Raw genomic sequence first — 27,984 nt, 5'->3', positions numbered from 1 at the left:
TCCATTCCAGAATCATTCCATTCTCCACCTTCCAGAAGCCATCTGCCGACCGCAAAGAAAGACAGACAGAGCCCAAAAGCTTTGCTTTCACGTTTAATCAAAGGAAAAGAAAACCAGTCAGAGAGAAGGCTCAAGATTGGATGGCTGAGGGAGGGGAGGAGGGAAGGACAGCTGGGCTGGGACTGGTTGTGGACAGAGGGGTAGGGAGGGTCTTCACTATCCTGAAGTCCCTCAATAGAAGCGTCCACAGTAGGGGGAGGGAGGATAGAGTCCCAGGGCTAACGCAGTAGGCACACACACCCGTTCCAACCCAGCCCTGGTCCCTGGAGTGGGGCTGAGGCAGAGGAGGTAGGATGCTGTTCAGAGAGGGATGGAGACAGGAAAGGAGGGGCCCAGCCCTGCCCCCCAGGCATCACCCAAGGTGGAAGTGCCAGGACAGCATCTGGAGATTCACACTGAAGGGCCAAGTGCCAACTCCCCAGTGAGGGGCCCAGCCTCCACTCCCATCAAAGAGGATAGTCTTCTAATCAGGGCGCTTTGGAGGTTAACCAAGGAGGAGGGCACAGCTGCCTCTACTCCCAGGTCTCCCAGGTGAGGCTCAGGGGATGGACAAAGGACATGATGGCCAGGATCAGGCCAGCAGGATACCCCATTTTCCTACCACTCCCAGTCCCCTTGGGCTGAGGCTGAGGGTAAAGCAAGGGAGAGCAGAACGGAGGATAAATTAGAAGAATCTTGACTAAAGGGAACAGAAGAGCATAAAGATGACTGCATAGTGGATGCAGAGCTATGCAAATGCAAATGAGATCCTTAATATAATAAATATATTTCTAACTTTGTAATAAATATTCTGTTTCTTCTCCCTCCCCTTCCCTAGGAAATGGGCACACAGTGGTTCAGGGGCCAGCGTGGGCTGACACTGCAGCGAAGACAGATTAGACACTCCAAAGAACTGGGGAGCACAAAGGCTGAGAGTGGGGGCACTGGGGGGAGGGTCCCCTACAAGGACAGGTTCACGCCGGGAAGGGTCACAGAGAAGGATGAGGGATGAGGTGCTGGGGGAAGTCGAGGACAGCATTCTTTTCTTAAAAGAGATTCTCCTATTTTACACAATTGCCCTCCCCAAGGACTGGGGGTTGGCATTGAGGGTCGGGGGACAACAGGAGGGTGGAAGGAAGACATCGGGGAGGGCCAAGCCTCTGGAATAAGGGTCTTATGAGAAATGGGGGCTGATAGGGGACCCAAAGAAGGGGCCCCCAAAAGTGACCTCCAAAGCAAAACAATCCTTTGCTTCCCCCTCCCAAGAGCCTGACACACACCAGTGGCAGGAACACAGACCAGGCATTGCAGCATGCGGAACCGTGAACTGCAGAGACTACAGTGTGGATGGCACCCCCTGGAGTTGTGTGAGGAGCCTGCTGGAGCACAAAAGGCCTTCTCCAAGCCCATGCCCCATGGCCCGGTCCTCACCTTTCCTCAGCCCCCCAGGCAGCCCTCATGTGAATGCACCATCTGGACCTGGCCAGAGAGACCAACATGGACAAGGACCACAGACAGGGAGCCCAGATCCATCCCCCACCACAGGCCACAGAGGGCGGGAGCTCTCCCATCAGAAGCTGCAGGCTCTCCGTCACAGGACTCAGCTTCCAACCCACCTGGCCTGGGCTGAGCATTCTCCCTGTGCCAGACTTGCCCTGCGGGGAACAGAGTTGGCCTGTGGGGGCACATTGGAGAAGTCTGTGGAGAGACTTCGGCAGTGAAAAGCTGTGGATGAAGGAAAGACAGGGCAGCATTGCTGGTGGGACCCAGCCCCGTTCTGAGGGGGCCGAGGTGGCACCACTCCCCGGCTGTTGCAACAGCTGGTGCTCTGGCTCCTCCAGCCTTCAGGATGGCACCAGGCTGGCACCACCAATCAGGCCTGCCTGGCTGCCAGGGACTTATGTGCTCCCCTGGCCACAGGGAACCAGCCTAAGGCCTGCTCTCAGGCCCAGGGGCGAGAGAGAAGTGGGAGGAGCCCAGGAATGGGGTGGGTGTGGCCAGTCCAGAGGAGAAAAAGTGGCTGGAGAGAGGTGGCGGCGGCAGTGGACCTACTGACCACATGGTCCCAAAGCAGCTTTTCTCTTCTCTGGACTGAGCACTAAGGAGTGACTCTGACACACTCCTGGGCACAGCTTGGTCCTCGGAGAGGGACATCTGGTGGCCAATGGACATCGGGGGTGGGCAGCACCTGGGCACACAGGTACCCCACGAACACCCACCTCCCTGGCAGTGAACGCCTCTGTGCTGAAGCCAGACTGAGGGCCATTACTCAGGGAGAGCCAGAGTGCCAGGGATGCGAGCTGAGGTTCAGGGCTGGGGTCACGGTTGGGAAGGGGATGGAGTTAGGGTTCTGGGTCACAGCCCAGAGGGGGCGAGGTCCAGGTGAACAGGCTCAGTACACCCAGCTGACGGGCACCCACTGGGGCTCCGTGCGCAGCTTCTCCATGGCGGCCTGGAGCTCACGGAAGGTCCTCTCCAGGTTGCTGTTGACCAGGCTGAGGTCGAAGTAGTGCCCGTAGCCCCTCTGGATACGGCTGCTCTCCTCCACTGTCCGTCTCAGGTCCGCCTCCTGCCAGCACAAGGGGCCCTCCCACCTGTCAGTGTCTCCCAGTCACCCCCAACATCAGGGGGTCCCATAGCCTGCCCCATCTAGCCCCCTCCTCAAAACCCAAAGTAACAGGCATAGACCCCCCTCCCTGCATGCCCCAGGGCAGCTCCCCTGGAACCAGACAGAATAGGAAGGAAGGAAAGAACTGCTAGGAAGTGCCCAGCATGGCACTAAACACTCTGCAACCCCCATAATCTTCACTGCAATGCGGTTAAACAGGACTAATCCCCATTCACAACAGAGAAAACTGAGCTATAAAGAGACCACACAGCTAGCCAATGACTGAACAAGGTGTGCCTGACCCAAAAGCCAGCACTCCCTCCAGTCTGACTAGGCCCCCTTACCTGGGCAGCCTGAGGCCAGGCCAGGTCTAGGGCCACCCACAAGGGCCCAAGGCAACCCCTACCCCAGACCCAGTCCCAGGCAGTGGAGCAGGGGTGGGAAGGGAATTTGAAAACTGACTTAAACAAGCTGAGGTGGGAGCTCTAGAACTGGTACAGCTGTGTCCCAGTGTCCCCAGTAAGCCTTGCTTGCAGCCAGGGGGACTTGCAGCAGTGGAGAGCCCAGCCCAGACCTCTCTGGGGCCTGAGCAGTGCTCAGCTGCAGTACCAGGCGTGGCCAGCAGAGGGACCCCTGAGTTCAGAACGCTGCAAGCCCTACATTTGCTGGGGAAGGCCGCTCCATGAGGTCCCTGGGGAGAAGGCAGTGCCCTGGAGTAGTAACACCTGACTTGAATGCTCTCCTCCCTGCACTGTCTCCTCCCTGATGCTAACAGGTCCCTCCAGCCAGACTTCCAGCCTCTGGCTTCCCTCCCTTCAGCATTTCCCCGAGCTGTAAAACAGCCCACCTCTGCCCACAGATCTCCCACTGGTCCTGTGGGCTCCCCCTGGGTGGGCACTCTGTCCCTGCAGAGTGGACTCAGCAGGGGGCCTGGCAGAAGCTCCTGTCCCCAGACTAGCTGTGTCCCTGACCCTACACTTCACTCCCTCGTGCAGACCTCCATTTCCACACCTATGAAGTGGAAATCACAAATCCTACCTCACTGGTACCTTGGGTGGGCACCTCTCTCCTTCCCAGCACCACCCTCTCCTCTTCATCAGCTTTAGCAGGCCCCCTTGACAGCCACTGGACCCCACCACCACACCTCAGAGACTCTCACCGTGAGCTGCTTGGTAGATACCCCACTCTCCAGCGCCGCCCGGTTCATGGCCCGCAGAGTCTCAAAGTCAGGGGCCTCAATGAACACCACATAAGGGACAAACTCGGCTGTTCTCAGCACCTTCACTGCCTGCAGAAGAGGAGGGTGGGGAGTATATCTCCACATACATCGGGGGTGATGGGAGTGAGGATAGGTACCTGGGAATAGATGAGAATGTGGTACCTGGAGTCTGGGACATGAGTCCTGGGGATGAACGGTAGAACAGCTGGGAGGTGGCTGGGGATGGGGGGACTGGAGGGAACTAGAGAAGTAGGGGATCCAGGAGGCTGAGAAACAGGTTCTAGGTGGGCTGGGTCCCCAGCAGCAGTTGAGGGGTTATATGGGTGGGGTTGGGAGACAAGTGCCTGGAAATGTACAGGGAAATACTAGGGGCCAAGCAGAGTACCCAGAGAGGATGCTGAGCAGCCTGGGGAGGAACGGGCCAGGCAGTACCTGGGGGTTGACATCCAGCACACACACCCGGCCAGCAGTGACCACGCCCCGGATGGAGTCGATCCGTGTGCCATACAGGTTGCCCTCGTATTCACCATGTTCCAGGTACCGCCCAGCACGGATGTCGGCCTCCATCTCCGCACGGGACACAAAGCTATAACCCTGGCCTTCCCGTTCTGAGTCCTTGGGCCTCCGGGACGTGTCTGGGGGGAAGGAGGGGCCCAATGGGCACAGGCAGACCACACCACCTCAGACACACATGCATGAGCCTCATGCGTGCCAAGCAGCCCTACTGCCTTCCCACACACCTTGCCCTCACCCTCACCACTGGCACCCACAGACGTGAGAGGTCCATATTGAGAGGACCTTCAGAGATCACTGCTCCAACCCAATGCTCACAGATGGCAGGCTGAAGCCCAGAGAGGGCCATGTGCAGCCCAAAGCCACACAGCAAGGCCAAGTAGACCTGGCGTCAGCACTCGAGTTCCTGCCTCTAGGAGCCAGGAGCTTTCACACCCAGCTGGTTCTGTCACTAAGAAGCCCTGTCTTTCACAAGGTCACACACAGCTCATAGCCCTGTTTCACATGAGTTCCCAGCTGGGCTTTTAGCAAGTGAAACCTGAGAGAAGGAAAGGCAAAGCTAGCCCAGTCCATCTGCTTCATGGGACACCTCTTCCAGCCCTCCTCGGCCTGCGGTTCCGTAACCCACCCATAGAGGGCGCACACCCCACATCTCACACCCAAAGGTACCACAACCTAGGGCCCACAGATGCCCATTCAGTGGACTCAGCCCTGGCCCCTAGGGCAGCCCTGTGCTTTCTGACTCCCACTTGGCAGGGCCCAGCTCCCACTCACAGGGCACCGTGGTGCCGTAGCGATCCGGATCCCACATGATGAGTTTGTTCTTCAGGCTTCGCCGGCCCACACCCTGAGCCCCGATCAGCACCAGGGTTTTCCGGCGGAAGGGGGGCATACGGGCCACCTCCTCATAAATGAGCAATTCATGGCGGTCAAACTCTGGACACAGGAAGATGGCACTGCTCACCAGGTGGAGGAGAAGGGGTGGGGCTGGGTTCCCAGGGAGGCCAAGGATAAGAGCGCTGGGGCCAATGGTAGCAGGGAGAAACCAGGTAGGGCTTAGGGACAAGACAGGCAGCATCAGAACCAGGAGGTGCACAGGTCATTGGCAGGGGAGGGAAGAGGCATCAGGGGAGGACAAGGGGAAGAGGGACCCCAATACCCACCTGCATTCTTGGTGGTCAAATACATCATTCGCTTCTTTTTCTTTCCTGAAAGGCTGCCACATAGGGTCCCTGGCCATAAGGAGATGGGCGGGTGAGGCCAGGCAGGGCTGAGCCAGATCCCAGGTTGGGGGTCTGGTGGGAGAACCATACCTGAGGTGGGTGTCAGCTCCAGGTCCCGCTTGACAAAGGCTTTCCGCTTCTCCTCCAGCAGCTGGCTGGGGATGAGCCCAGCACTGCCCCCTTCTACGTGGCACGCCTGAAATACACATGGGGCAAAGATCTGCCTGAGTGAGGGAAGCCTCCCCGAGCCCTCACCTCCCCATCATACCATATCTAGAGAGACTGCGCAGTCGCCCAGGGCTCACCTGCCACCAGTTGGCGTCGTCCTGGTTTACAATCTGTAGCAAGTCCCCAGCACTGAAGTGCAGGCCGGCTTCCTTGCAGGGGATGAGGCTGTCTCGGGCAGGATCATAATCAAAGTGGCATTTCACAAATACCTGGGCCGGCGATTCCGTGAAGGGTCAAAGAAAGAAGCAGAGGAAGGCTGGAGGGGATAGTACCCTCTCCCATTGCTACCCTCACCCCCCACGGTAGGGGGTGGGAGTGTCACACAGTCCACCCTCTGCCCCTGCCCCTCATAAAGATTAAAGAGATCCTGGTACTGCCCATCTAAATGAGTGATTCCCACAGGTCCACCTGGCCCGCTCCCTGGTACTAGCCTCCCTTTGCACTGGGAACAAAAGACTCAGAGGGATAGGGGATCTGCTCAGGCCTGGGGCCCAGGCCTCACCCGCCGAAAATACAGGATCACCTGGTAAAGGACATGACCCTGGCACCTAATGCAAGATCCCTCTGTTTCCTCTACACCCTCTGCTGGGAGAGGGCTCTGGCAAAAAGACTGGAGAGCCAGTAGGAGAGGCGGGCAGAGCAGCCAGACCTCCACAATCCACCAACCAGGACGCAGCTGTATATGACACGTGGCAACAGACTCCGCCCCCGCACTTATAGACCGCTGCACAGGGTGCAGGCGCTCACTTGTACGCTCGCGTACGCCGAGCTTAGATGCGCGTATGCCCCTTGCACATGCGCACAAGGGCCCAAGACGATGGAAAACACGCGAGAGGGCGTTCACCTTACGCAGAGGCCAGTAGATGGCTGGGTCGGTGGGCCAGGTCCCGCCCCCATCTTGCTTTGACCACACTGGTTGGAGAGGAGGGGCTCTCACACCGAGGCCTGTGACCCTGGCCGCTGGGAGGCTCGGTCACCCCTAAGGCCTTGTGCTGAGTGAGGGGCTTGGTGGAGGGGCCCACCTGGCGGGGCAGATGCGGCTCCTGGTAGCTGGGCAGGATCTTGAGGATGACGCTGCCGCTGGCGCTGCGCAGGAGCTCCTGCAGGGCGCGGGGGTCGCTGCCCACCGGCTGCCCGTTCACCTCCTTGATGATGTCGCCCACATGTAGTAGGCCTTGCTGAGCCACCATGCCACCGTGCAGAATGCGTGCAATCACCAACTCACCGCCTTCCACGCGGAAAGTCACGCCCTGGGGGACGGAGGGCGGGTATGATGAGGCCCCAGCTGCTCCAAGTCAGAATCTTCAAATGGGTCTCTTAAGAGCCCCTCCATTCCTGTCCCCACCCTTCCACCCCCATCCTCACAGCGACCTTCTCTGCCATCCTCCGCCCAAATTCTTCACTTATAGTTGTACTACTGGCTGCAAAGTGGGCAGAATGGGGAGTCAGTGTCCACGGTCTCTAATGCGCATGCGCCCGCCCGACAGCGGGCAGGGATGATCCCACCTTCATCTTCGGCCTCTCCTAACCAGATTTGATCCCTGCTAGCTAGTCTCCATCCCGTCTCCCGATTCCACCTCTGGCGCTGCCCCACACCCTCACCAGATGCTCTCCAGCCGTCTTGCGGATGCCCACCATGCGCACCGCGTCGGGAGGCACGGGCTGGTTGCTGAACGTGGGGTCCAGGCCAGGGCTGGGGGGTGGTGTCTCATAGGTCTTTGAAGCCACAGAGTCGTGAGTCTCCAGGAGGGACTGAGGAGGTGGGGGTAAGAGGAGAGACCATGGGGCAGTGCCCTGAGGCCGCTTCCCATCCTAGCTCTAACTTCCTGCCTACCCCTCCCTCAGGAACCTGGGAGGGGACCAAACCTGGAAGTGGGGCTCCTGGAGGATGCGGGCCAGCTCGGCCGCGGTGCTGCTCTGCTCAGCCAGCTGTGCCAGGTCCCGAAGGATCTCCTGTACCAGCTCCAGGTTGTTGTCCCGCACAGCCTCCAGCTTCGTCTCCTCCAGCCGCTCATGGGCCTGGGGGTGGGGTTGGAACAGGTGAGGCCTGATGCTTCCCCAAAGGCCCTGCGGTACCAAACAGTGCCCCCCATCAGCTCCCACGCATCTTCCCACCCTCAAATCCTGACCTGAGACCCCAGCCACAGCACTGCTCCAGGTAGCAGCTTCAGACCCTCCCTCACTCAGACACAAGCACATTCTCACATGTGCACACACACCTTGCTTTCTCCTTTCTCCCCAAAATGGTAATGGGAACCCAGTTTAGGGAAGAGAGAATCTAAATGATAAACCTTCATTCCCACCTCTTTGCCACAGAGGGCCAGTAAAATTATCAAACTGTCCCCAGCCCCAGGATCCTATAAGCATCTGAGTTCAAGGATGGCTTCTTCTACCCAGCATCTGGACTGGGTGGGATCTTGGACACCCTGTAGCCCAGGATGAGGAAGCCAGGGAGGTGGAGTAGCTTGCCCAAGGTCCCAGGGGCTCCAACTTGGGTCTCCAAGCCTTGAGCCTAGTGATTCCAGTGAGGAAGGGGACAAGAAATCAGTATATGGTACCAGGGGAGGGCCCTGCACCTACTTGTTGCTCTACTGACTCTGGGCTCCGTGACAAGTTTCTCTGAAAAGGGAAGAGGAAGCCTTCACCAGTGACCAGCCCAGCAGGGAGAATTATGTTAAATGGGTCGGGAAGAAAGGAGTCCCATATCAGGGATATACATGGAGACTTTTTTCCTTCTGAGTCATTTTAAAGATAGTTGCAGACACAAAGTACTTTGCCCAAAATACTTCAGCCTGCATCTCCTAAGAACAAACAGGAGATCTCCTGCATAAACTACAATACCATGATCACGTGCAAGAGATTCAACATTGACACCTTGATATAATGTTACCTAATAGACAGTCCATGTTCATGTTCACTATTGTCCCCAAAGTAGTCTCTATGGCTTTTATTTTTCTGATCCACACGCTAATCTAGATCACACGTTACATTTGGTTGTCAGAGCTTTCTATTCTCCTTTAATCTGGAACAGACCCCAGTAACTTTTAGTCTTTCAGGACATTTTTAAAGAGCCCAGGTCAGTCGTCTGTAGAGTGGCCCACAACTGGATTTATCTGATGTTTCCTCACGTTTAGACTCAGGTTAGTCATGGTGACAAGAGTTCTACCTGAGTGATCTTGTGATTTTCCTACACTTTCAGACCATGTGACTATTCTGTTCCCAATCATCCACTAATGGATTTAGTATCAATTTATGGTCTTTGCCTGAATCAATGATTATATTGGGGATTGACAAATCATCATTATCTAACCCCATCACTCCTATATGTATTAGATGGCATTCTACTATAAGAAAGAGCTCTTTCTTTTTCCCTCCCACTCCTCCTCCCTCTCCCTCTCTCTGTATCATCCATCACTATGGATTTTTTTACTCAGTGTGTTCTAATCCATCATCATCACTATCCTCACTGGCTCAATTTATCCCAGATTTGTCTAGGGGAGCCCCAATCACACCTTTGACATGTTCTCATCAGTCCTTGAACACCTTCTTCTTCTACCACAAGCTTACCTGGTACTTTCCCTACCTTGTACTTTTCCAGAATCAGCAGTTTCTCCAAGGAACCCCATTTCCTTTTGGCGGGGAATGGTGTTTAGAAACCAAGATATGGGCACTCAGTGCTCATTGATTCCGGGGTGTTGTTTCTTTAGTAGACATTAGTCGGTACTGATAGTTCTGATTAAAATCAAACTCTACAAGATTTTCCTTATCTTCTCTCATTCCATATTTCTATCTCCCTTCTCCTTCGATGAGAACTTTTTCCCAAGAACATTAACGGATTTACTTATTTGTTCTGTCCTTCAATATTCAAAAAAGTTTCAGAATTGATAAACCACTACTACCTATCACACACCTACTGAGTAAAAAAATCAAGATTTATCTGCATTCTTTTCACCTCAGAGTAGTCTAAAAGAACTTATAGCATTAATAGAAATGTTCTATATCTGCACTAATATGATAGCCATTAACCACATATGACTAGTGAGAAATGTGACTAGAACAACTGAGGAACTGAATTTTACATTTTATGCCAGCATTTTAGTTTAAGCATTTTAATTTTAATTTAAGTAAAGTATTTAAATAAATACACACATGTGGCTAGTGGCTACTACATTAAACAGTGCAGCCTCAGTATATAACCCACTTAGGTATAGGTATGCAGTCAGAAAACTGTGAGCAAAGGTAACTTGAATTAATTCCTTTTTCATAGGAGTCTGCTAACAATTTGATATATGGATAGATTCACTTATCCACACTTAATTTCAGGATTTGCTTTTTTCATTCTTTTTAATTTGATCTTAATTTTTGAATATGAACAACATTTGCATGATTCAAATTTTAAATCTATATAAAAAGTAAACTCAAAGAAATCTCATTTCCATCCTCATTCCTTCTAACCCATTCACACCCATACTCTAGAGGTAATCATTTTCATTAGTTTCTGGTTTATTCTATCTGTTTCTTTTCACAAATATAAGTAAATATTTCCCTTTCTTACTTGCATAAAAGTGGAACATTATATACACTCTTGATACTTTGGGGGTTTTTGTTTGTTTATTTAATTGGTTTGGTTTGTTGTTTGGCTTTTTACTTAACAATATGCCCTGGAAATCACTCTCTGCTACTATGTAGAGATTTTCCTTTATTATTGTTATTTTTTAATCACTGCATTTGAGTGATTGTGTGACTGGAGTATCATGATTTATTCAATCAGTCTCCACGGGTATTTTGGTTGTTTCTGATATCTTACTATTGCAAACAAAGCTGCAGTGAATAACCTTGGCATAGCTGTTCTATATCTGTAAAGAGGATTTTTCACATCAATTCCTAGAAGTCTTACTGGGTCAAGCAGTAAATACTTTTGTGGTTTTGTTAGATATTGACAAACTCCCCTCCATGGGGTGTGTGCCAGTTTGCCCTCCCACCAGCATTGGATGAGAAGCTTTCTTAAAGCCTTGCTACCACAGTGTGTGATCAAACCTTTGAATGTCTGCCAATCACATGGATGAGAAATGATCTCAGTGGGGCTTAATTTACATTTTGCTTATTATGAGTGAGGCTGAGCATCTCTTCAAATGTTTAAAGGCCATCTGTGTATCTTTTTCTGTAAACTGTCTGTTCATGTCTTCTGCCAATTTTTCTATCAGATCTTCTTTTTTTCTTTTTCTCACTTTTTAAAACATTCTCTGTTAGGAAGATAAGCCCTTTATCTATGATATCTCTTGCAAATATTTTCCTTGTTTGTCATTTATCTTTTGACTCTGCTTATGGGCTTTGGGTTTGTTTTTTTTGTTTTGTTTTTTGTTTTGTTTTTTTTGTCAATGCAAAAAATATATATTTAAGTTGGTTTTAGCACCAAAATATTTCTTTTTATAGGGCTTTCTTTTTATTATTATAATTAACTTGCCTTGGTGTGTTCTCATTCCTGAATGTTTCCAAATACATTCCCCTTCCAACTGATTGTTGACTGACTAGAATTCCAAGGAAATGGATTTAATCATAATTATTTAAGCCTATTATTTTAAATAAATGTCCCGAGAAATCTTAAAATATATATATTTAATGTAGTTAAATTTATTAATATTTTAATCATCTGAATTTTGAGGCATAGTGTTTAAAAAAGGCTTTTCTTACATACTGATCTATGTTTTCTTCTAGGATGTGTATGGTTTATTTTTTCACATTTAGATCTCTAAGCTGTTCGGAAGTTAATTCTGATGTATGGTGTGAGGTATGGATCTACTTTAATATCTTTCCAAATGACTATCCAGGTGTCCCAATACCATTTAATAAAAATTTGTAAGAAGATGATTGCTAAATTTTCTTCATGTGATAATGGTAGTATGATTAGTTTTTTAAGAATTTTTCATCTTTTAGCTATACATATTGAAATACAGATTAAATTATGTCTGAGATTTGCTTCAAAATGATTCAGGAGAAAGGGAAGGAGGTAGAGGTATGGATACAACAAGATTGTTCATGAGTTGTTAAATGTTGAAGTGGGGCAGTGGATGATGGGGGTTCAGGAAACATTTTTTAAAATTTCCATCCCAGAAAGTTTTTCAAGCCTATGAAATGGGGAGATTTTAATAACATTTCACAAGGATTCTCTGAGGATTTGCTGAGATGGAGACAGTGCCTGGTACACAGCAGGTACTCAGTAAAGGCTAGCTCCTTATTCTGTCCCCTCTTCCCCAAACAGGCCAGGGAAACAGCCTCCTACATGGGGAGGCATATTGGCCCCACTGTAACTTAAATCATCCTCTGCTAGAGGGCAGCATTTCAGACAGACTCCAACAGCCTGGCTGAGCAAAGCATTCCTGCTGGGGAAACAGACAATCGAAGGAGAAAAGGTGCAGTACTCAGAGATCCCTTATGCCTTGATGACCCTCAGAAGCCAGAGGGCAGAGACATGCCCCAGAAGGTTCCACCAAACCCTAAATGATCTTCAGTCATTAAGTTCAGCACAGCCCACAGAGTGTCCCTGGCTCCATGTTACCAGTGTCCAGACAATGCTGAGAGCCCAGGGCCCCAGGAACTGTGTTTCAAGAATGAAGGAAGGCGCTCAGGCCTGCAACCATCTCACCATGGCGGCCCTGGCCAGGCTCTTAAAGGTTATCGGGAGCTAGCTCTGGCCCAGGTGATGTGAGCAGCATAGAAGTTGCCCATTTTAGCTTTAGCATCTTCTGCTCCATGGATGAGGAGGACATGTTTCTCTAGGAGCCCTCACCTCACCAAGCAGAAAGCCAGTGTGTCTCCCAAGCCTCCCATCTTTGACTTAACGACCCCTGGCTGATCCATTCCTCCTCCTGTGGCCGCCCCTGGACGTCTTTCCCACAGATACGGGAGCACCGCTCTCCATGCTCAACTTCATGGCCCAGAGGAAATTTTAAACGCTTGATCGCTCTAATACAAAAGAAACACTACAGCAGGCCGATCCAAACAGCTGATTAACCAATACTGAGAACACGCACCATGTATCACAATTTGCAACACACTTTTCTGGGACTTTGGAAACTCAGAATTACATTAATTATGTCCTTGGCTCGTGATATGTTCTCATCATTGGTTTGTGCATGGTTTCCTTTTAGTGAGTTGATATTAAGCTAGATACTTTTGTAATACTATAACAAGGACCTAAGAACCCACCACTTAAACCATAAATGAAGATCTTGACCACATCCTACATCTAATCACATGCCCTACCCACCTATCAACCCACCTCTCCCACTCAGAAACCACCATCTTGACTCCTTGTGTTCATCTCGCCCTGGCTTCTCATTTTACATATTTTTAGTGTACCTATATGTATTCAACATATTCTTAAAATAAATATTGTTTTTAGTTATTTTTAACCTTTTAAAAGAGAGAATTATGGGAGAGGTAGGTATATTTAGTTCAGTGGTAGAACGTGTGCTCAGCATGCATGAGGTCCTGGGTTCAATCACCAGTATCTCCATTAAAAAAAAAGAAAGGAAGAAAAAGTGAATTATGATACAATCCCTGGAGGACTTTTTTCACATAATTTTTTTTGCATATATATATATATATATATATTTTTTTTTTTTTTTATTGAAGTATAGTCAGTTTACAATGTTGTATCAGTTTCTGGTATACAGCATAATGTTTCAGTCATACCCAGTTACTATTTTTCACTCACCAATGTTTGCTAAGATTCATTCTTATTTTTCATATTATTAAGTAAAAGCGATTAAGTAAAAACATACTTCACTGAATATTATTTTTCACTTATTGTTGTTTTGCTAAGATTCATTCTTTTTTCCCATATCACATGAGTTCAGTTATTTTAATCGATGTATTATTTTCCATCATGTGACTACACCATATTTTGTTCATCTCCTTGAGAGGCATCTGGGACATTTCAGGCTTTTTTTCCATTGTGAATGGTGCTACTGTGAACATTCCGGTCTGCATCTCCTGGTGCTCATGTGAGAGTTTCTCCCAGGAGCAGAATTGCTGGGCTGTGGGGTATACGCATGTTTGATGGTAAAATAACACACTCAAAAGACATCATTCCACTTAAATGTCACGATGACACTGTGGCATTAATAGTATTAAGGCCATTTTTACATTATAGTATCCGAGGTTCAAATGGGTAAAATGAATTCCTTAACAGCACACGGCTCACCAGTGTAGGGTGAGGGACTCCAGCTGAAGTTTCCTGAGTGCCCCCGCAGCCGTGGTGTCACTATCTGGGCACCTCTTTTTAGAAAGCATGGTCTTGTACAGCACACATTGCAGTATCAGAGGCACGAGGCCGCACAACCAGGAGAGTGGTTTTGAATTTCAGGGGTAATCATTTGTTTAATTCTGCTCTGAAAAAAATCATCCTTAGCCTAGCAGGGGCCCAAGCTCATTATAGACCAGAAACTTGGGCCAGGTTCCCAGCTGGCTAATGGTAGAGCCAGCACTCCAACCCACATCTGCCAGCTCCCAGTCCAGAGCTGTACGCAGTCTGCAAAGGCAGAAATGCCATACAGCCATTTCTTCGAAAACCTTTTCCCTCTGCCTTCCCTCTCCAACCTCTCTGATCTTGGCAAGAGACAGAGAATTCTCATTTGAAGCCCAGGCTCATAATTAAATAGTTCAAAATCTGAAATAAGTCCAGGGAGTGGTGAGCCAGAAGGTGAAGAGACTCTTCAATCTGGGTTTGGCCACATGATTTGCTTTGGCCAATGGGACAATAGCAAACGTGATGCCAGCAGAGGCTTGGAGAATGCCTGGGACTGGGGACTTGTCTTCCATTGCCACTGAGACCACTATGGGAGACAACCTGGGCCACCCTCCTAGAGGATGAGAGACTACACCATCCAGGACCCTGTAGCCTTCCCCACTGAGACACCAGACGAGTAAGTGAGGCCATCCTAGACCACCCAGTCTCAACTGAGCAAGCCCAGGCCAGAGAAACCATTCAACCAAACTACAAAATCATGAGACATGAATCAGTTGTTTTAAGCCACTTTGATGTGGGGTGGTTTGTTACACAGCAAAAGCACTGGGCTCCCCACCACTGTAGCCTTTGCTTGTCATGTCCCCGGTCAGAGTCTCCCTCTTAGTGATCCTCCTGGCCCCTCATTCTTCTAAGGCCCTGCCTTGCTTTGCCAGCTCTCTCACCCCTGCCTCACCATAGGACTGGAGTCTGCCCTATGAACTCCAGTCCAGTGGCCAAGACTACACTAAAACAACTCTTTATGGTTTAAAAAGCACTTCCACACACATGACCTCCCCCTCTCCTGACCACGAATCTGAGAGATAGGCATCATTATCCCCATTTCTCAGAAGAAATGACTGAAGCTCAGAGAGGTTGTCAGACAAACTAAAATCACACAGCTGGCCAGTGACTCTTCTGGCTCCAAACCATGTGCTTTTTTTCTTCTTCATCTCACGTGGATTAGGTCTCCCGACTGGCAGATGCCCCAACTGGTAACAGTTTATCTAAATTTCTGAATGTCATCTGCCTTTGATTCCTCACCAAGGCCTTGCCGGTTGTGGGAACACCTGCTACTGGATGCATGTCTGCCCTCCCAGATGCCACCTGCCAGGGCTGCCACCTGCTGTCTGCAGCCCCCCTCTGAATTTCTGATCAGCCTGCCAGATTTGATTTCCTTCAGAGCCTGTAACTCTCTGGGTTTGTCGCCTCAGGCCCTGCTCCTCCCTGGTCCCAGATCTATCCAGCACAGCCCATCCCATCTGTCTGCTGCATCCCAGGGGAGGAGAGTCAAGCTCACATTATGAGGCAAGGGAAGGAAGTGAGCAGCTACCACACACAGTTCCAACTGGACTCCGCTCCTGGGGATTTTGGGGCCACCAAGTTTTTGTAGCTGGATCTTTGATCAAAGTACTTTGTCTATTAGATAAATGTATCTGTGTATACATAATCATTAAAATGGGAGAGAAGGAGTAAGAAGTAGGTCCCGTTGTCCAAAATAAGTCATGTAGTCAAGCCCAGATTGAAGAGGAGAGAGAGAAACAAAGTTGCATTGCGATGGGTCACACATACAGGGACGGGAATGATTTCTACTGAGCTCACGAAGGCCTTTATGGAGATTCACTTCCTGACTGTTGAAGGAGAGAAGTCACCGGGATCCCTTAGCCCATGAGCCTCTTACAGGGCTCTAGAACTAGTGCCTGACGCTTGGTGAGCATGCAATAGGTATCTGTTGAATAGATGATGGGTGACTGAATGACTGAGCGAATAACAGAACCATCCAGCCAGCAATCCCATCTTTGGAGAGCTGTCAAATGGGTCCGATGAGGCCACCAGAGAGGAATGTCACTGGGGGTGAGGAGATCATGTTTTGGAGGGAGCTGACCAGAGGACCTCCTAACCCTGAGGTTCTGCATGCTGAGAGCTCCTCCCTATTTCACTGGCTGTCCCACTGTAGAAGCAATAGCTAGAGTGACTCAGAGATGATGTGGTTCAGTAAATCCAACTGTGAAATCAGCTTTGGAAGGCTACAGAAGTTGAGGTTCAAAATGGGCATATTCAGCAATTCCAGTACCAAGTGTCCACCCTGGATAAACTCTCCCACACGTGCAGAAGCAGATGGATACAAGGATGTTCACTGCAGCACCGTCCTTAATAGAGACAAATCAGCAACAAGGTACCTGTCTCCCAGTAGGGGAACCAGTAAATGAATACACTGGGCTCTATTCATATACTGGAAAATCACACAACAGTTCAAATGAATCTATATCTATACATATGTCAATAACTACATTAACTTCTATGAGCTAGAAATCGCCCAAACCTAAGCTGCTTACACTATCATTTCCATTATGTAAAGTTTAAATACACATATAACAGGGGCATATTGTTTACATCTGAATACATCTGTATTCAGGGGAACATCCAGGGGAATGGCATCGATCAGCTCAAGCCAGTGGTCACCTGTGGGCAGGGAAAGCACTGGAAATGAGGAAAAGAGGGGAGGCGTTAACTGTATTGTGCTTTTTATTTCTTAAAAAGAAAGAGCAAGAACGAAAGCAAAGCGGACAAGAAATCCTGGAGATGGACACTCAGAGGTCTGCCATGTGCTTTCCTACACTCTCCTGTATTCATTCATTCAACAAATATTCAGTGAACACCTACTGCATGGCAGGCACTGTTCTGAGCTCTGGGGACCCAGTAGTGAACCAAGCAGACATCCTGTCCTCAAGGAGTTCATGTTCTCTATGTCTGAAACATGCATATTTCCTTTTTAAATATAGGAATCCAATCCCTGACCACCAAATGAAAAGCAATCTGCCTTTCTCCAGTCTCCTCCAATCTGCTCAGTTTTCTCTTCCTCAGAACCTCCCACTATCGACCCACTCACACCTTTCATCTTCCATCTTTTTTTCCTTTTTCCTTTTTATTTTTTAATCAGTCCTTTTTTGAAAAGGAAGCGGTAATTAGGTTTTTGTTTATTTTATTTATTTATTTTAATGGAGGTATTGGGGATTGAACCCAGGAACCTAAGCATGCTCTCTACCACTGAGCTATACCCTCTCCTCCTCATCTTTCATCGTTAACAAGCTCTCTCGGTCTTAAGCCATTCCATAGATAAAAACATGACCGAGCTGTGTCCCTGGGACACAGGATCCTCTGTAGCAGTGGGGCCTGGTCCCCTTCCACTCCCCATGCCAGGGAGGGCCACAGCTGTCCTGTGACAGAGTCCCCACCTTCACCCTGCAGAAGACCCACTGCCTGGCTGTACCACCCACCCCCTCCTCCCCATCGCTGTCATTGCTGACTTCCTGGTCACCCCCCCGCCACCGTTCACTGTAGACCCGGCGACTGCCTCAGTCTTCTCCCCACCCCAGCACCAGTGTGGACACCCTATCCCACACCCAAGCCTTCTATCCCTAGACTTCTTCAACATCGATGACCTCCCTGTCCACTGCAGCCACACTCTAGATTGTCATGTCACCCCCCAGGACTGTCCTCCTTCGATGTCTTTCAGTTCCCATCTCCCTCTCTGACCTGGGCCACTTTCTCTTCCAGCTCTATACTCTCTCCCCAAACACTGTGACCCCAGAGAGCCTCCAGGCCTTCACCTCCATTTCCCCCCTGCCCCTCTGTCTCCTCCTGGCCACTCTCCCCTCCCCTCCCAGCCTGGGCTCCAGAGGTGATGCTCTGAGCCACTCTCACCTGTCCCTGCATATCAGCCTTCCATAGCCCCCATCTAGTGCAAGCCCTGGACCAAAGCCACCCTCTGTTCCTCTGGACTGAGTCACCCCCACTCTGGGGAATCAGGCACCTGCTGCAGATGGTCCGGGTCCCTCTCAATCCTGCTCCCTGGCTTTGGTGGGTTCTCTCTCCTCTTCAATGATTAGTTGAAACTTCACTTCCCAATCTCACTTCCCACCCTTGCCCCACTCAACTCCTGATCCCTAATTCCCAGCAGAAGACTGCCCACCTCCCCTGAGAAATCTGAGCAATCAGCATAGTTCCCTGAAACTCCCAGCCTTGCCTCCAACACACGTCCATTCTTACCTCCTCTCCTCCCCCTCAGCGGACAGGTCACCCCCTCCCCTCATCCATCCTCATGCATCCTTGTCTCAACTGAAGGGGGCAACAGCCTCATACTTCCCCTCTGCAGAATCCCAGGTGCCTTGCTACCCCCAACCCTCATCTTCCATACCCAAAGACCAAGGACTGCCAATTTACTTCCTAAATATTTCTTTTATCCTCCCCTCCCTCAAGTCCTGTTACCAGAGGTCCAATTCAGGGCCATCCCCGATGGTGGTATCTCCAACTCCAGCCATGATCCGCTAACCATCTTCCATGCCGCTGCCAGAGGGATGCTCTCCAAACAATCCATGTGCCATCATCCCACTGCTGCTTAAACCCCACGAAAGGCTCCATGTTGCTCACAGGACATCACAGGATAATGCCCAAGCCCCAGGCACAGTCCCCAGTGCCCTTCACTGGCTGCCAACATCTCCACAGCTCACACTCCTGTCTCACACCTGAAGCTCCAGCCTCACACCAACACTTACAGCCCCTGTATACTTCTGGCTCTTTCTCTCACCTCTGTTTCTGCTCAGGCTCTTCCTCTGGCCCAGAATGCCTTCCCCCTCTTCCTCTTTCTTCAAGATTCAGCTCAAGTGGTCCTTCCTCCAGGAAGTTTTCCCTGTGCACCCTGGGCTGGGTAAGACATCTGTCTTTTACACTGGCAAAACGCCTAGTGAGTCTGCCTCTGTCACTGCCGTTACCAAATTGTTTTTTTGGTTTTTTGTTGTTGTTTTTGGTGGGGGGGGGTCAGGTTTATTTACTTTTTTTTAATGGAGGTACTTGGGGATTGAACCCAGGACCTCGTGCATGCTAGGCACGTACTCTACCACTGAGCTATACCCTCCTCTCCACCAATTTGTTTTATAACTTTCTCTTTTAGTGAGTCTCCTCTCCCTGACCTGAGATGTGGCAGGTGACTTTAAAAAGACTTTTACACAAATGCCCAAAAAGCAGAAAGATAAGCAGGATGGACTCTGGAAATTCCAAAACACAGGTGTGCTTAGCCCCAACCAATCATACCTTCTATAAGCTAGCAGTCACCAAACGCCCATCCACATAGGCATGTCCACACGCTCACCAGCCAGGCATGAGGGCCCCCCTACCTGCAGTGGCTCAGATTCATCACCTGGGCATGGATGTGCATGCATACCCCTTTTCAGGGGTCTCCGATACCACATGCCCCATGTCTAGGGCCCCCTGTGACTAACATCCTACCCCTCATGATGCCTCTCATGCACCTGGGCATGCCTCCCTGGAGCACCATACCTTGGCCAGAGATCTCACTATGGGACTTTCCATAATGCCTCGAAGGAAGATCAAGTCCAGTTCTGCTGCCCCCGTGGCACTGGGGAGGGATCCCAGGTTGTCCAGGACTTGCTGCATGGCTGGAGGGAAGGAGCAGGCAGTGAGACACGTGGGTGCCAGCTGAGCACAGGAGACCAAAACACACCAGGACAACCCTGCCCTTCCTACCAAACACCCCACAGACGACAGCCCCTCCCCAGCAGCACAGCATGAGCACTCCAGGCTCTTGAATCCCCATGGAAGGGGCCCTAGTTGGGGAGGAGCAATTTCCTTGGCCTGCTCTTAGGCCCTAGGTAATGCCAGCCTGGGCAGGAGGGAGGCTCCCGGAGGCAGGAAGTGGAGGTGGGGGGAGAGGAGAAAGGGAAGTAGTGTCAGGTTCCAGGTTCTGTCCTAAACCAGAGAACCTCAGGCTCCTCATTCAACCTGGGGCTAAGCCCCAGGACTCCACCACCTGCACCTGGAGGGCTCAGGGATGAGAGAGACGGTGCTTGGCGCATGTCCCTGAGTGCAGACCTGGAGTCAAGTAGGAAGCCATGCAGGAGGCCAGGGTTTATGCAGCATCCGGTACCAGATGTGCCACTAATCTCAGTGTGAGTTTGCACAAGTCACTGTCCCTCACAGGCCTCAGACTTGCCTTCCTGTAAAATGGGTGGACTGGACTGGACGGTATCTCCAGACCCTTCACCTCTGACAGACAATGATTGAGAAATGAATACAGATCATAGAAAGTCAAGGCTGAGTTCCAGGACACTGGCAGGAGCTGGGGGAACTGGCACCCTGGGGCCTGGGATGGCTGTGGGCACCCAAGGGCAGAGGTCCGACCAAGTCATCCCAGGGATCAGCAAACCCTCAGCGTTGGATGAGCCATAAGCTTGGGTATGAAAACACCTGAATTTGGGCCATTGCTGAGATCTGAGGTGGGGGCTGTTTCACCCAGAGCAGAGGTGGGAGGTCCCAGCTGTGGTAGGTTCTGGGGGAAGTAAGGGAGAAGCAGAGTGTGTCCAGCTGGGGGCAGAGATGGGCAGAGGGTATCATTACTCTGCCACCCTGCCACCCATGCTTACATCTGCATAACAGCATACAAACGGGGAGGAGGAGGGGTGGATACAGCCCCTAGTGCCTCTCACTAATCTTGGCAGTGCCCTCTTCTTCCAGGAAGGAATGGGGATGGGGAGGAGGAGGCACTCGAACCAGCTGGCAAACACCGTTCAGGGACTCCTGGCCTCCCATCCTCTTCCTCCTCATCCTCCCCACCTTCTCCAGAAGATCCAAGCCTGCTCTCCAGACCCCTCCAGCTCAGGCCTGGGCTTGGCATTGGTCAGAGACCTGCAAGACCCTTAGTGGACTCAGAAATAGGCCAGGGCAGGGACTCTTCCCTGCTCTGCCAGGGTCCCCTGGGATCCACCCTCCCTAGTCATCCTCACCTACAGATTCCCCAGCCTGCCAGCCATGAGGAGCGCTGAGCCAGCGCAGCTGGTACCCTCAGCCCAAGCGAGCACTCCGGGGGGCCGTGACCCTAGACCCTTAGGCTCCCAGGGGCCCGCTCCTAGGGCACTCCCTCCAGATGCCCCAAACCCCGAAGGCCAGCTTACCCGCACCCCCCAGCCCCAGCCTCTCCGTCCTGCCTTTACCTACCTTCCCTTCGAAGCTCAGTTTCCTCAGAGGAGCCCAGGGATATACCCTCCAAGGAGGCCCCGCTGCCTGGGCTGCTCGCCATGACTGCCCCCCACCCGGCCAGGGGCTCCCAGAGTAGCTTCCACGCCGCTACCGCCTTCCCAGCCAGAGGCGGGCAGCGCTGGAGGAGGCGGGACTCGTGGAGCGCCCTCTGCAGGAACAGCCAATAGCAAGGCTCAGTCGCCCTGACCACCTTGCTGATTGGCCAAAACCCCGAATGGAGCCAACAGGGAGGGGGCGGTAAGAGGGCTGGGGAGGGGGCGGTGGGAGAATCCCCGTCCCACGGGAGGCCAGATCCCCCCGTTTTAGTACCTACCAGTGGGAGTGGGGAAGAAGGCGGCTGAGGGAAGGTTTGCAGGGGCAGAGGGGTGGGGGCTTAAGCGCGCAGCCCCTCCAGGACTGGGGAGATGCTCAAAGAGCCTCCTCTCCCAGCCCACCTGTGGGAAACCCAGGTGGGTGGGGACTTGACCCCATCTTGTTCCTGCCCCCTCTTCTGGAAGTCCCTCCTCTATTACACCTCATGCCACGTCCTTTTCTTGCCCTCAGACCTCTCCTCTCAGCCCCCTCTCCAGGACCAGTTTCCTTTACAATGACCCCCTCAGGATCAAAGGAAGCCCCCAAGAATGACTCTCAGTCCTTTGCCAGGAAGCAGTGGCGCCACTTTGGCACAAGGCAAACACCTCAAGCCCCAGCTACCAGCCATGAGGGGGTGGCGGGGAGGAGGGGAAGGGGTTAGCGCCACTGTGGGCAGGGAAGGGCACCCCAAGCCCTCTGACTTCACATCTCAGCAGCAGCCTCTCCGTCCCCCATCTCCCTTGGAGAAGGGGGTGATGCCTGCTGGCAAATCAGGCCTCTTGAGATTGGGGCAGGGCAAAGGTGAGGGCATATTCACCAACAGAGACTAGAGTGGGCAGGAGGGGAGGACTTGAAAGTTACCCCAGCCCAGAGCCACCATTCCTCTGAGACCCTGTACCCCTGAGGCCACCACTAGGCGCTGCATCTGCCACCAGACAGCTATTCCCTGAGGAGTGGCACCAGGTCACAGCACACCCCTGGTTGCCATGGCAGCAGGCAGGCTTACACACTAGGACATTAACTCAGACATTTAAAGGGACAGCTCCACCTGAAAGAGAGGGCAGGGCTGCAGGGCTGGAGTCTGGGGGCAAGTTCTCTAAACTCTCAGCCCACACCACACACTTATCTCCAGACCATCCTAAACCCTCAGGAAAAGGAACCCTCCACCTTACTAGATACAGAGTTGAGGGTCTCTCTCCAAGAGGAATACACCCACACTATCTCCCTCCCTCCATAATGATCATGGCCATATTGACCTATGGCTAAGGGTGGAAGGACCCTGCTAGCTTCACTCCGAAGAGCCCAAGGCAGGGATTCTGGAAGGGAGAAGGGAAAGGTGGCCAGACCTGACCTCAGAGGCAGAGACGCAGCTGTTTCTCTACCAGGCCTGTGGGAAGTGTAATGACCACCAAATGAGAAGGGGCAGAGCCCAGAATTAGATTTTTGAGGCCAAGAGCCAGTCCAGCCCTGGGGCAGGCACAGAGGGCCACTTGAAAGAAAGACAAGACTTCAAGCCTTTGAGCCTCACATCACCTCTTTACTGAAGAGGAAACGCAGGCTCCAAGAGGTTAAGCAGCTTGCTCCTGTCCTTCTTCCTTTGGATATGAGAAGGCAGAGCAGCACTGCACCCAGAGTAGCTGCTGCCCCAGGAGTCCTCAGAGGAAGCAGACCCCCCACACACACCCCTGGGCTCCAATCCCTCCCATGTCCCCTACCCCACCCCACCCCACCCAGGCCCATCGAGTGGCCTGCAGCAGGGAAGCCAAATTGCTGGGCCTTCTCCCTCTGCACCCCTGCCAGGCACTATTAATGGGTTTACTGGGCAGCCCCAGATTGAAAGGCCTTTAATCACAGGCTCAGGGATGGGCTTAATTAACCCCTAAGCAGCTTACAGAGGGGCTCAGGCAGGCTGGAGCAGGGGATGGGGACTGAGCCCTCCAAGGCTATAGAAGCCAGGGGCATAGGTACAATCCCTCCACTGCATGGGGAAGAGGCCTCTCCTGGGGACAAGGGTGTCACGCTCACAGCAGCCTTCACTCTCCTGGTTCAGTTTCTCAGAGGGGAGGAACAGGGGAGTCAATCTAACCAAATTAGGAGGCGCCCTGGCAGGGGAAAATTCAGATAAATCAGAGCAAAACCAGAGCAGTTTGCAGTTGTTAGGGTCTTTAGAGAGTGTCTAGCACGGGGCACTTCTCCTGGTGGGTCCCTGGATGCATTTAAGGGGGTCCCTGCATTCCTGGAGTAGAATGCAGATTTTGTGTATAGAAGAATTTGTCTATGATGAGGGCCCTTGGCTTTCATCAGATTCTCAAAGGGATCCAGGAATAATACAAGTTCAAAACCCTGGTCTTGTCCCATCACCTCATCTTACAGATGAGGAAACCTAGGTCCTAAAAGGGAAGTCACTGATTCAAGGTCACAGGTTAAGGAGGTAACAACAACTTGGCAGCACAGCATAATAACTGTGGATGTTCCTAACAGTAACGGGCTGTCCCTGTCATAGCCTTAGAGTTTCACATCAACCTCTTTACAGAAGAAGAGCCAAAGGCTCCAAGAATTTAAGCAGCTTGGTCCTGAGGCTTCCTAGTTTGTCTGGGTGACAGAAAAGCCCTAAAACTCCCTTGCCCTAAAACCTCTTACAGAACCAACTCAAGGCTTCCAGACCTAGCATCTTCCACACACAGCTTCCTGTGCCCCAGCACACACACACCCATCTTAGCACGTGCCGGTCCACCGCACCTATCTGGTGGGCACTGCCCTGTGGACTTCTCAGACCCAGGCTGTGCTGCTGCAGTCCCTCTGCCCCCAAACCATCCTCCAAAGCCCAGCTCCTAGAGACCACTTCTCTAACCAGCCTGGTTCCTTGCCATTGCCCTCCAGCAATAGCGCAGACCATCTCCAGAACATGCATCCCCTGCCTTCCGTGGAGGTGAGTTGTGCTGTGTCTCCAGCCCCACCCTGGGGCAGGTGCAGCAGGGCGATAGAAGCTGCCTGAGGAATGGCTGAGCACCTGGGTGGAGCAGCTGGGTGTTGGGGGGAGGTAGTTTGTTCTTACTGGGAGCTGTGGGAGTGCCTAACTGCTGCTCCCCACCCTTAAGTCCATGCCTGGCACCCTCTGAACTACTGATAGAAACTGACATCTTCACCCGCTTCTTACCAGTCTCAGAGTTGGTGGCAGCAACCGGCATGGTGAGGTCAGCAAGGGCTCTGAAATGGCTCTCCTGGAGGAGAGGAGAGAGAAGGTTGAGGAGGCACAAAGGCAAAGCAATGGGGAAGGAATTAAGAAGGGCCTCCCCCTCCGGATCAGCCAACATGGTAGTGGAGAGGGCATTGCCCTGATATTAAATAATTCCAGAGTCCTGGGAGTCAGGAAGAGTAGATATCACATTCCCCTTTCTCCAAAGAGGAGGAGACAGAGGATCAGAGAGGTTAGTTAATTTGTCCAAGGTCACAAAGCTAATTTAAAAAGCTGCAACGAAAACTCAGGTTTTATGACTCCATAAAAAATGTTTCTGCCTACTATCTGGCTTTGTTTGTTTGTTTGTTTTTGAGAGAGAGGTTGGGAAAAGTCCAGAATTTGAGCCAAAAGCAGGAAAGATGGGTGTTCCCAGATTTTAAGCTCCATGGGCCCTGAGGTCAAGAATCACATCTGTTTTACTTTGCCTCTGGATCCTAGACCTAGCACAGTATAGGCACTCCACAGACATCTGTGCATCTGTCTGACAGAAGGGATGTCATACCTCCCCAAGGCCTCTCTTGCTTCCTTTCTCCCCTGCCTCTTCTTAGCCCAGAGTCTGGACAAGGAGAGCAGGGGACTCCGGGCAGAAGCAGCCATGGTGTTTACAACCTCAGTTCCCATCGCAGGGCATCCCCAAGCTGGGGTTGGCTCCCCAATTCTCCAGGGGAGGGTGCAGGGGGGTAACGCACCACCCTTTCTCCCTTTGCCTTCCTGGGCCTGTGCTGCTGGAGAAAACCCTAATTCCCAGTTGCTATGACAACAGGAGGCTGTGGCTCACAGCAGGGGTGGGGGAGTAGAGGGAAGTAGCTGGCAGTGCCCAGTTTAGGACTGAACGTTACTGGGCCCTGTGGGTGGAGGAGCCACAACATCACCTTCCCCCTCAAAATGTCCCTAGAGGGACCACTACCTGATTTTAATAAAATTCTCTCTACTCCCGTCACCCTCCCAGGCCTGAGCTGGTCATCCCAGTTCAGGTAGCAGAAATTACAAAGGTGGAAGGATGGCTCCCCTTCCTCCTGGAGCTGCCTCTGAGCACAAGGGAGAAATGAGCTTTCAGGGAGAGGAAGGGCACCCCCTGTTAGGCTAGCACTCAGGCTGGGAGCAATACTCAGGATCCACTGTGCCAGCCAGTGCCCCCGGCGCCAACCCCTGCTGTCCCTATTCCTAGAGAGCTTCAAGGAGGGATCCCTTCCTTCCCCTTCCCAGGTCCCGGCGACCTGGAACCTGGAGCCCTCTCCTGGCTGGCGCTGCTCTCCCGGACAGTTACTGGCAAAGAGGACTCCAGACGTCCTCCTTCCTCAAGGGAGGAAGTGGGAAAAGGCAGGGAGGATCTTGTCCCCAGAAGTCGTGCCCAGCCTGCTTGGATTTTCTCCCTGGGGAGTGGGTTCCGACGGCATCGGCTAGCTCTGCCCCACCCCCACCCAAGCCTCCGAGAGGGCGGGGCCCGGCTGTGCCCACAGGAGAACAGCAGTACCAGGCAAGCCAGCTTGGCTCCGGGCCAAGGTCCGGAGCTCAGGCATCTGGAAACCCGTAACTCGGCTTCTAAAAGCCTGGACCCGGGTGCTCTCTCACCACTACCTCCAGGCTATCCTCATTCCCTAGGGTCAGTAGACCATGAGGACCCACCGGGAAAGGGGGAGGTTTCCTCCAAGCTCCGTCAATACATGTACAAAGAGATGCAGAGGAGAAAGGTCTGTCAAAGGCGCTTTGAAGACCGACAGGCCGTGGGAAGGGGTAGACAGATTGAGAGATGGGGGTCTAGTGGCCGGGCGGACTTGCACGCACAGACAATCAGATCGCCCCCGCCCCAAAAGCCCAGCATTAACACGCTGGGCGCTAGGACCTGGGAGGAGGGGGGTGTGTTGCGAGCCATCAAAGAAGGCTCTTTGCGTGCGCGCCCGCCGGAGACCAGGGGATGAGGTCACTGAATAACTGCACCCCCCACCCCGCCTCCGCCCCCGACCCTATCCCCACTCTCTCCTCTCTTAGTTGACCTAACTTTCTGACCCTGGCTCCCCGCTCCTAGTACCGATCCCTTCCCAGGTCTCCAGACACCTATCCCTAGCCCCCGACCCCGACCCGCCCCCTCTACAGCCTGGGAGGAGGAAGGAGCAGCTCATTCCCTTCCCAGGACCCCCTCCCAGGAAAGACTGAGGCTTTGGCCTCCCAAGGTGGCCGGGGAGTCACGGGGACCCACACAACCTCTGTCTTGCGCCCCAACTCCCGGAAGAGCTAACAGCGCGGTTCTTACGTAATGCCTGGCTCCGAAGTCCCCAGAATCCGCACAGACCCTGGAGAGGCCGCTCGGATACCAGGGCCCCGCACAGCTCACCAGCTCTGTGCCTGATGTCACTTTGGAGCTCTCACCGCGGGGGCGGGGACCGGCGTCAATGGGCAGCAATGTTTGGTCTCTCTCAAGGAGCATCGGAGAAAGGGGGGTGGGTGCGGGAGGTGAAGAGCGAGGTGACGGGCCAGAGGGAACAGGCTAGGGGAGATGGAAGGCAGAAAAAGGACGCCAAGTACGGTGCCTGGACGAAGAGGAGAAAGGGCCCTGGGGTGGGTGCGGCCCGATGGCCGGGGGACGCCTACCTGAGCCCCGGGAGGCCCCTGGTTCGGTGTGGCTCCAGCGCAGCCCGGCGCTCCGCGTTTATTGCTTGTCAATCGCTATCCCGGCTCTTAAAGGGGCAAGGCCTCCTCTACGCGAGGGGGCGGAGACGGAGGGAGGAGAGGAGGGGAGGGAGACAGGGACGCCAAGGGATAACCCGGAGGAAGGTAACCTTTTCGAAAGGCTAGTGGGTAGGCAGAGAGGTGGTGGTTTGGGAGACACTGCGTAGCCCACGACCCCACCCGCCACTCGCTTCCCACTAGCAGAAGCAAGGACTGGGACCTGTACCCACCAGTGTCCCTCGGCGCCAGCCATCCCTTAAAAGGGCGATGGTGAAAGATTACCCGCCCTCTTCTCTCAGCTTAGACCCACATTCTAGTTCTAGACGAACCTCACCTTTACTTGCTTCCCAACTAGGAAAGAAAACACGAGTCGTCTAGGAAGACCCTCAAGGAACAGGAGACCCATCCCAACAGGGCTTAGGGCTCAGGCGCAGCTTTTAAGGACTCGATGGTGGATACCTGGATCCCAGGCTCTCTAGGCCAATTTGAAAGGAAAGGAAAAAAAAAAAAAAAAAGAGGGGGAAGGCTTCGCGAAGGGATTCGAGACCTTATTTTAAGCTTGGATCGGTGAGTTGGTCCATACCCCGGTCTACGGAATACAGAAGGAAGTAACTCGCT

At 52.3% G+C, this 27,984-nt stretch overlaps 1 protein-coding gene across 3 annotated transcripts; it reads right to left on the bottom strand.

Moving 5' to 3' along the window:
- Positions 1–80: 80 nt before the first annotated feature.
- On the bottom strand, positions 81–27,544 carry MPP2 (MAGUK p55 scaffold protein 2). 3 transcript variants are annotated; one of them, XM_010959556.3, is made up of 13 exons: positions 27,289–27,544; positions 24,619–24,682; positions 19,674–19,792; positions 7,697–7,849; positions 7,433–7,582; positions 6,853–7,080; positions 5,908–6,039; positions 5,693–5,798; positions 5,543–5,611; positions 5,154–5,315; positions 4,299–4,501; positions 3,807–3,935; positions 81–2,608 (listed from the first exon to the last, which is right to left on the bottom strand). In XM_010959556.3, exons 2-13 carry the CDS (start codon positions 24,647–24,649, stop codon positions 2,432–2,434), a joined length of 1,659 nt encoding a protein of 552 aa, XP_010957858.1. In that variant the 5' UTR covers positions 24,650–24,682; positions 27,289–27,544; the 3' UTR covers positions 81–2,431. The 3 variants fall into 3 exon arrangements, with proteins under 3 accessions (XP_010957858.1, XP_010957857.1, XP_045375987.1); XM_010959555.3 differs by lacking the exon at positions 27,289–27,544 and adding an exon at positions 26,951–27,269; XM_045520031.2 differs by lacking the exons at positions 24,619–24,682; positions 27,289–27,544 and adding an exon at positions 21,348–22,054.
- Between the last annotated feature and the right edge of the window lie 440 nt (positions 27,545–27,984).

This window comes from Camelus bactrianus, chromosome 16 (genome assembly GCF_048773025.1).
Source record: "Camelus bactrianus isolate YW-2024 breed Bactrian camel chromosome 16, ASM4877302v1, whole genome shotgun sequence".
Classification (NCBI taxonomy): Eukaryota; Metazoa; Chordata; class Mammalia; order Artiodactyla; family Camelidae; genus Camelus; species Camelus bactrianus.
Note: the sequence above shows the minus strand (reverse complement) of the source record. Positions and strands in the feature narration are given on the sequence as shown.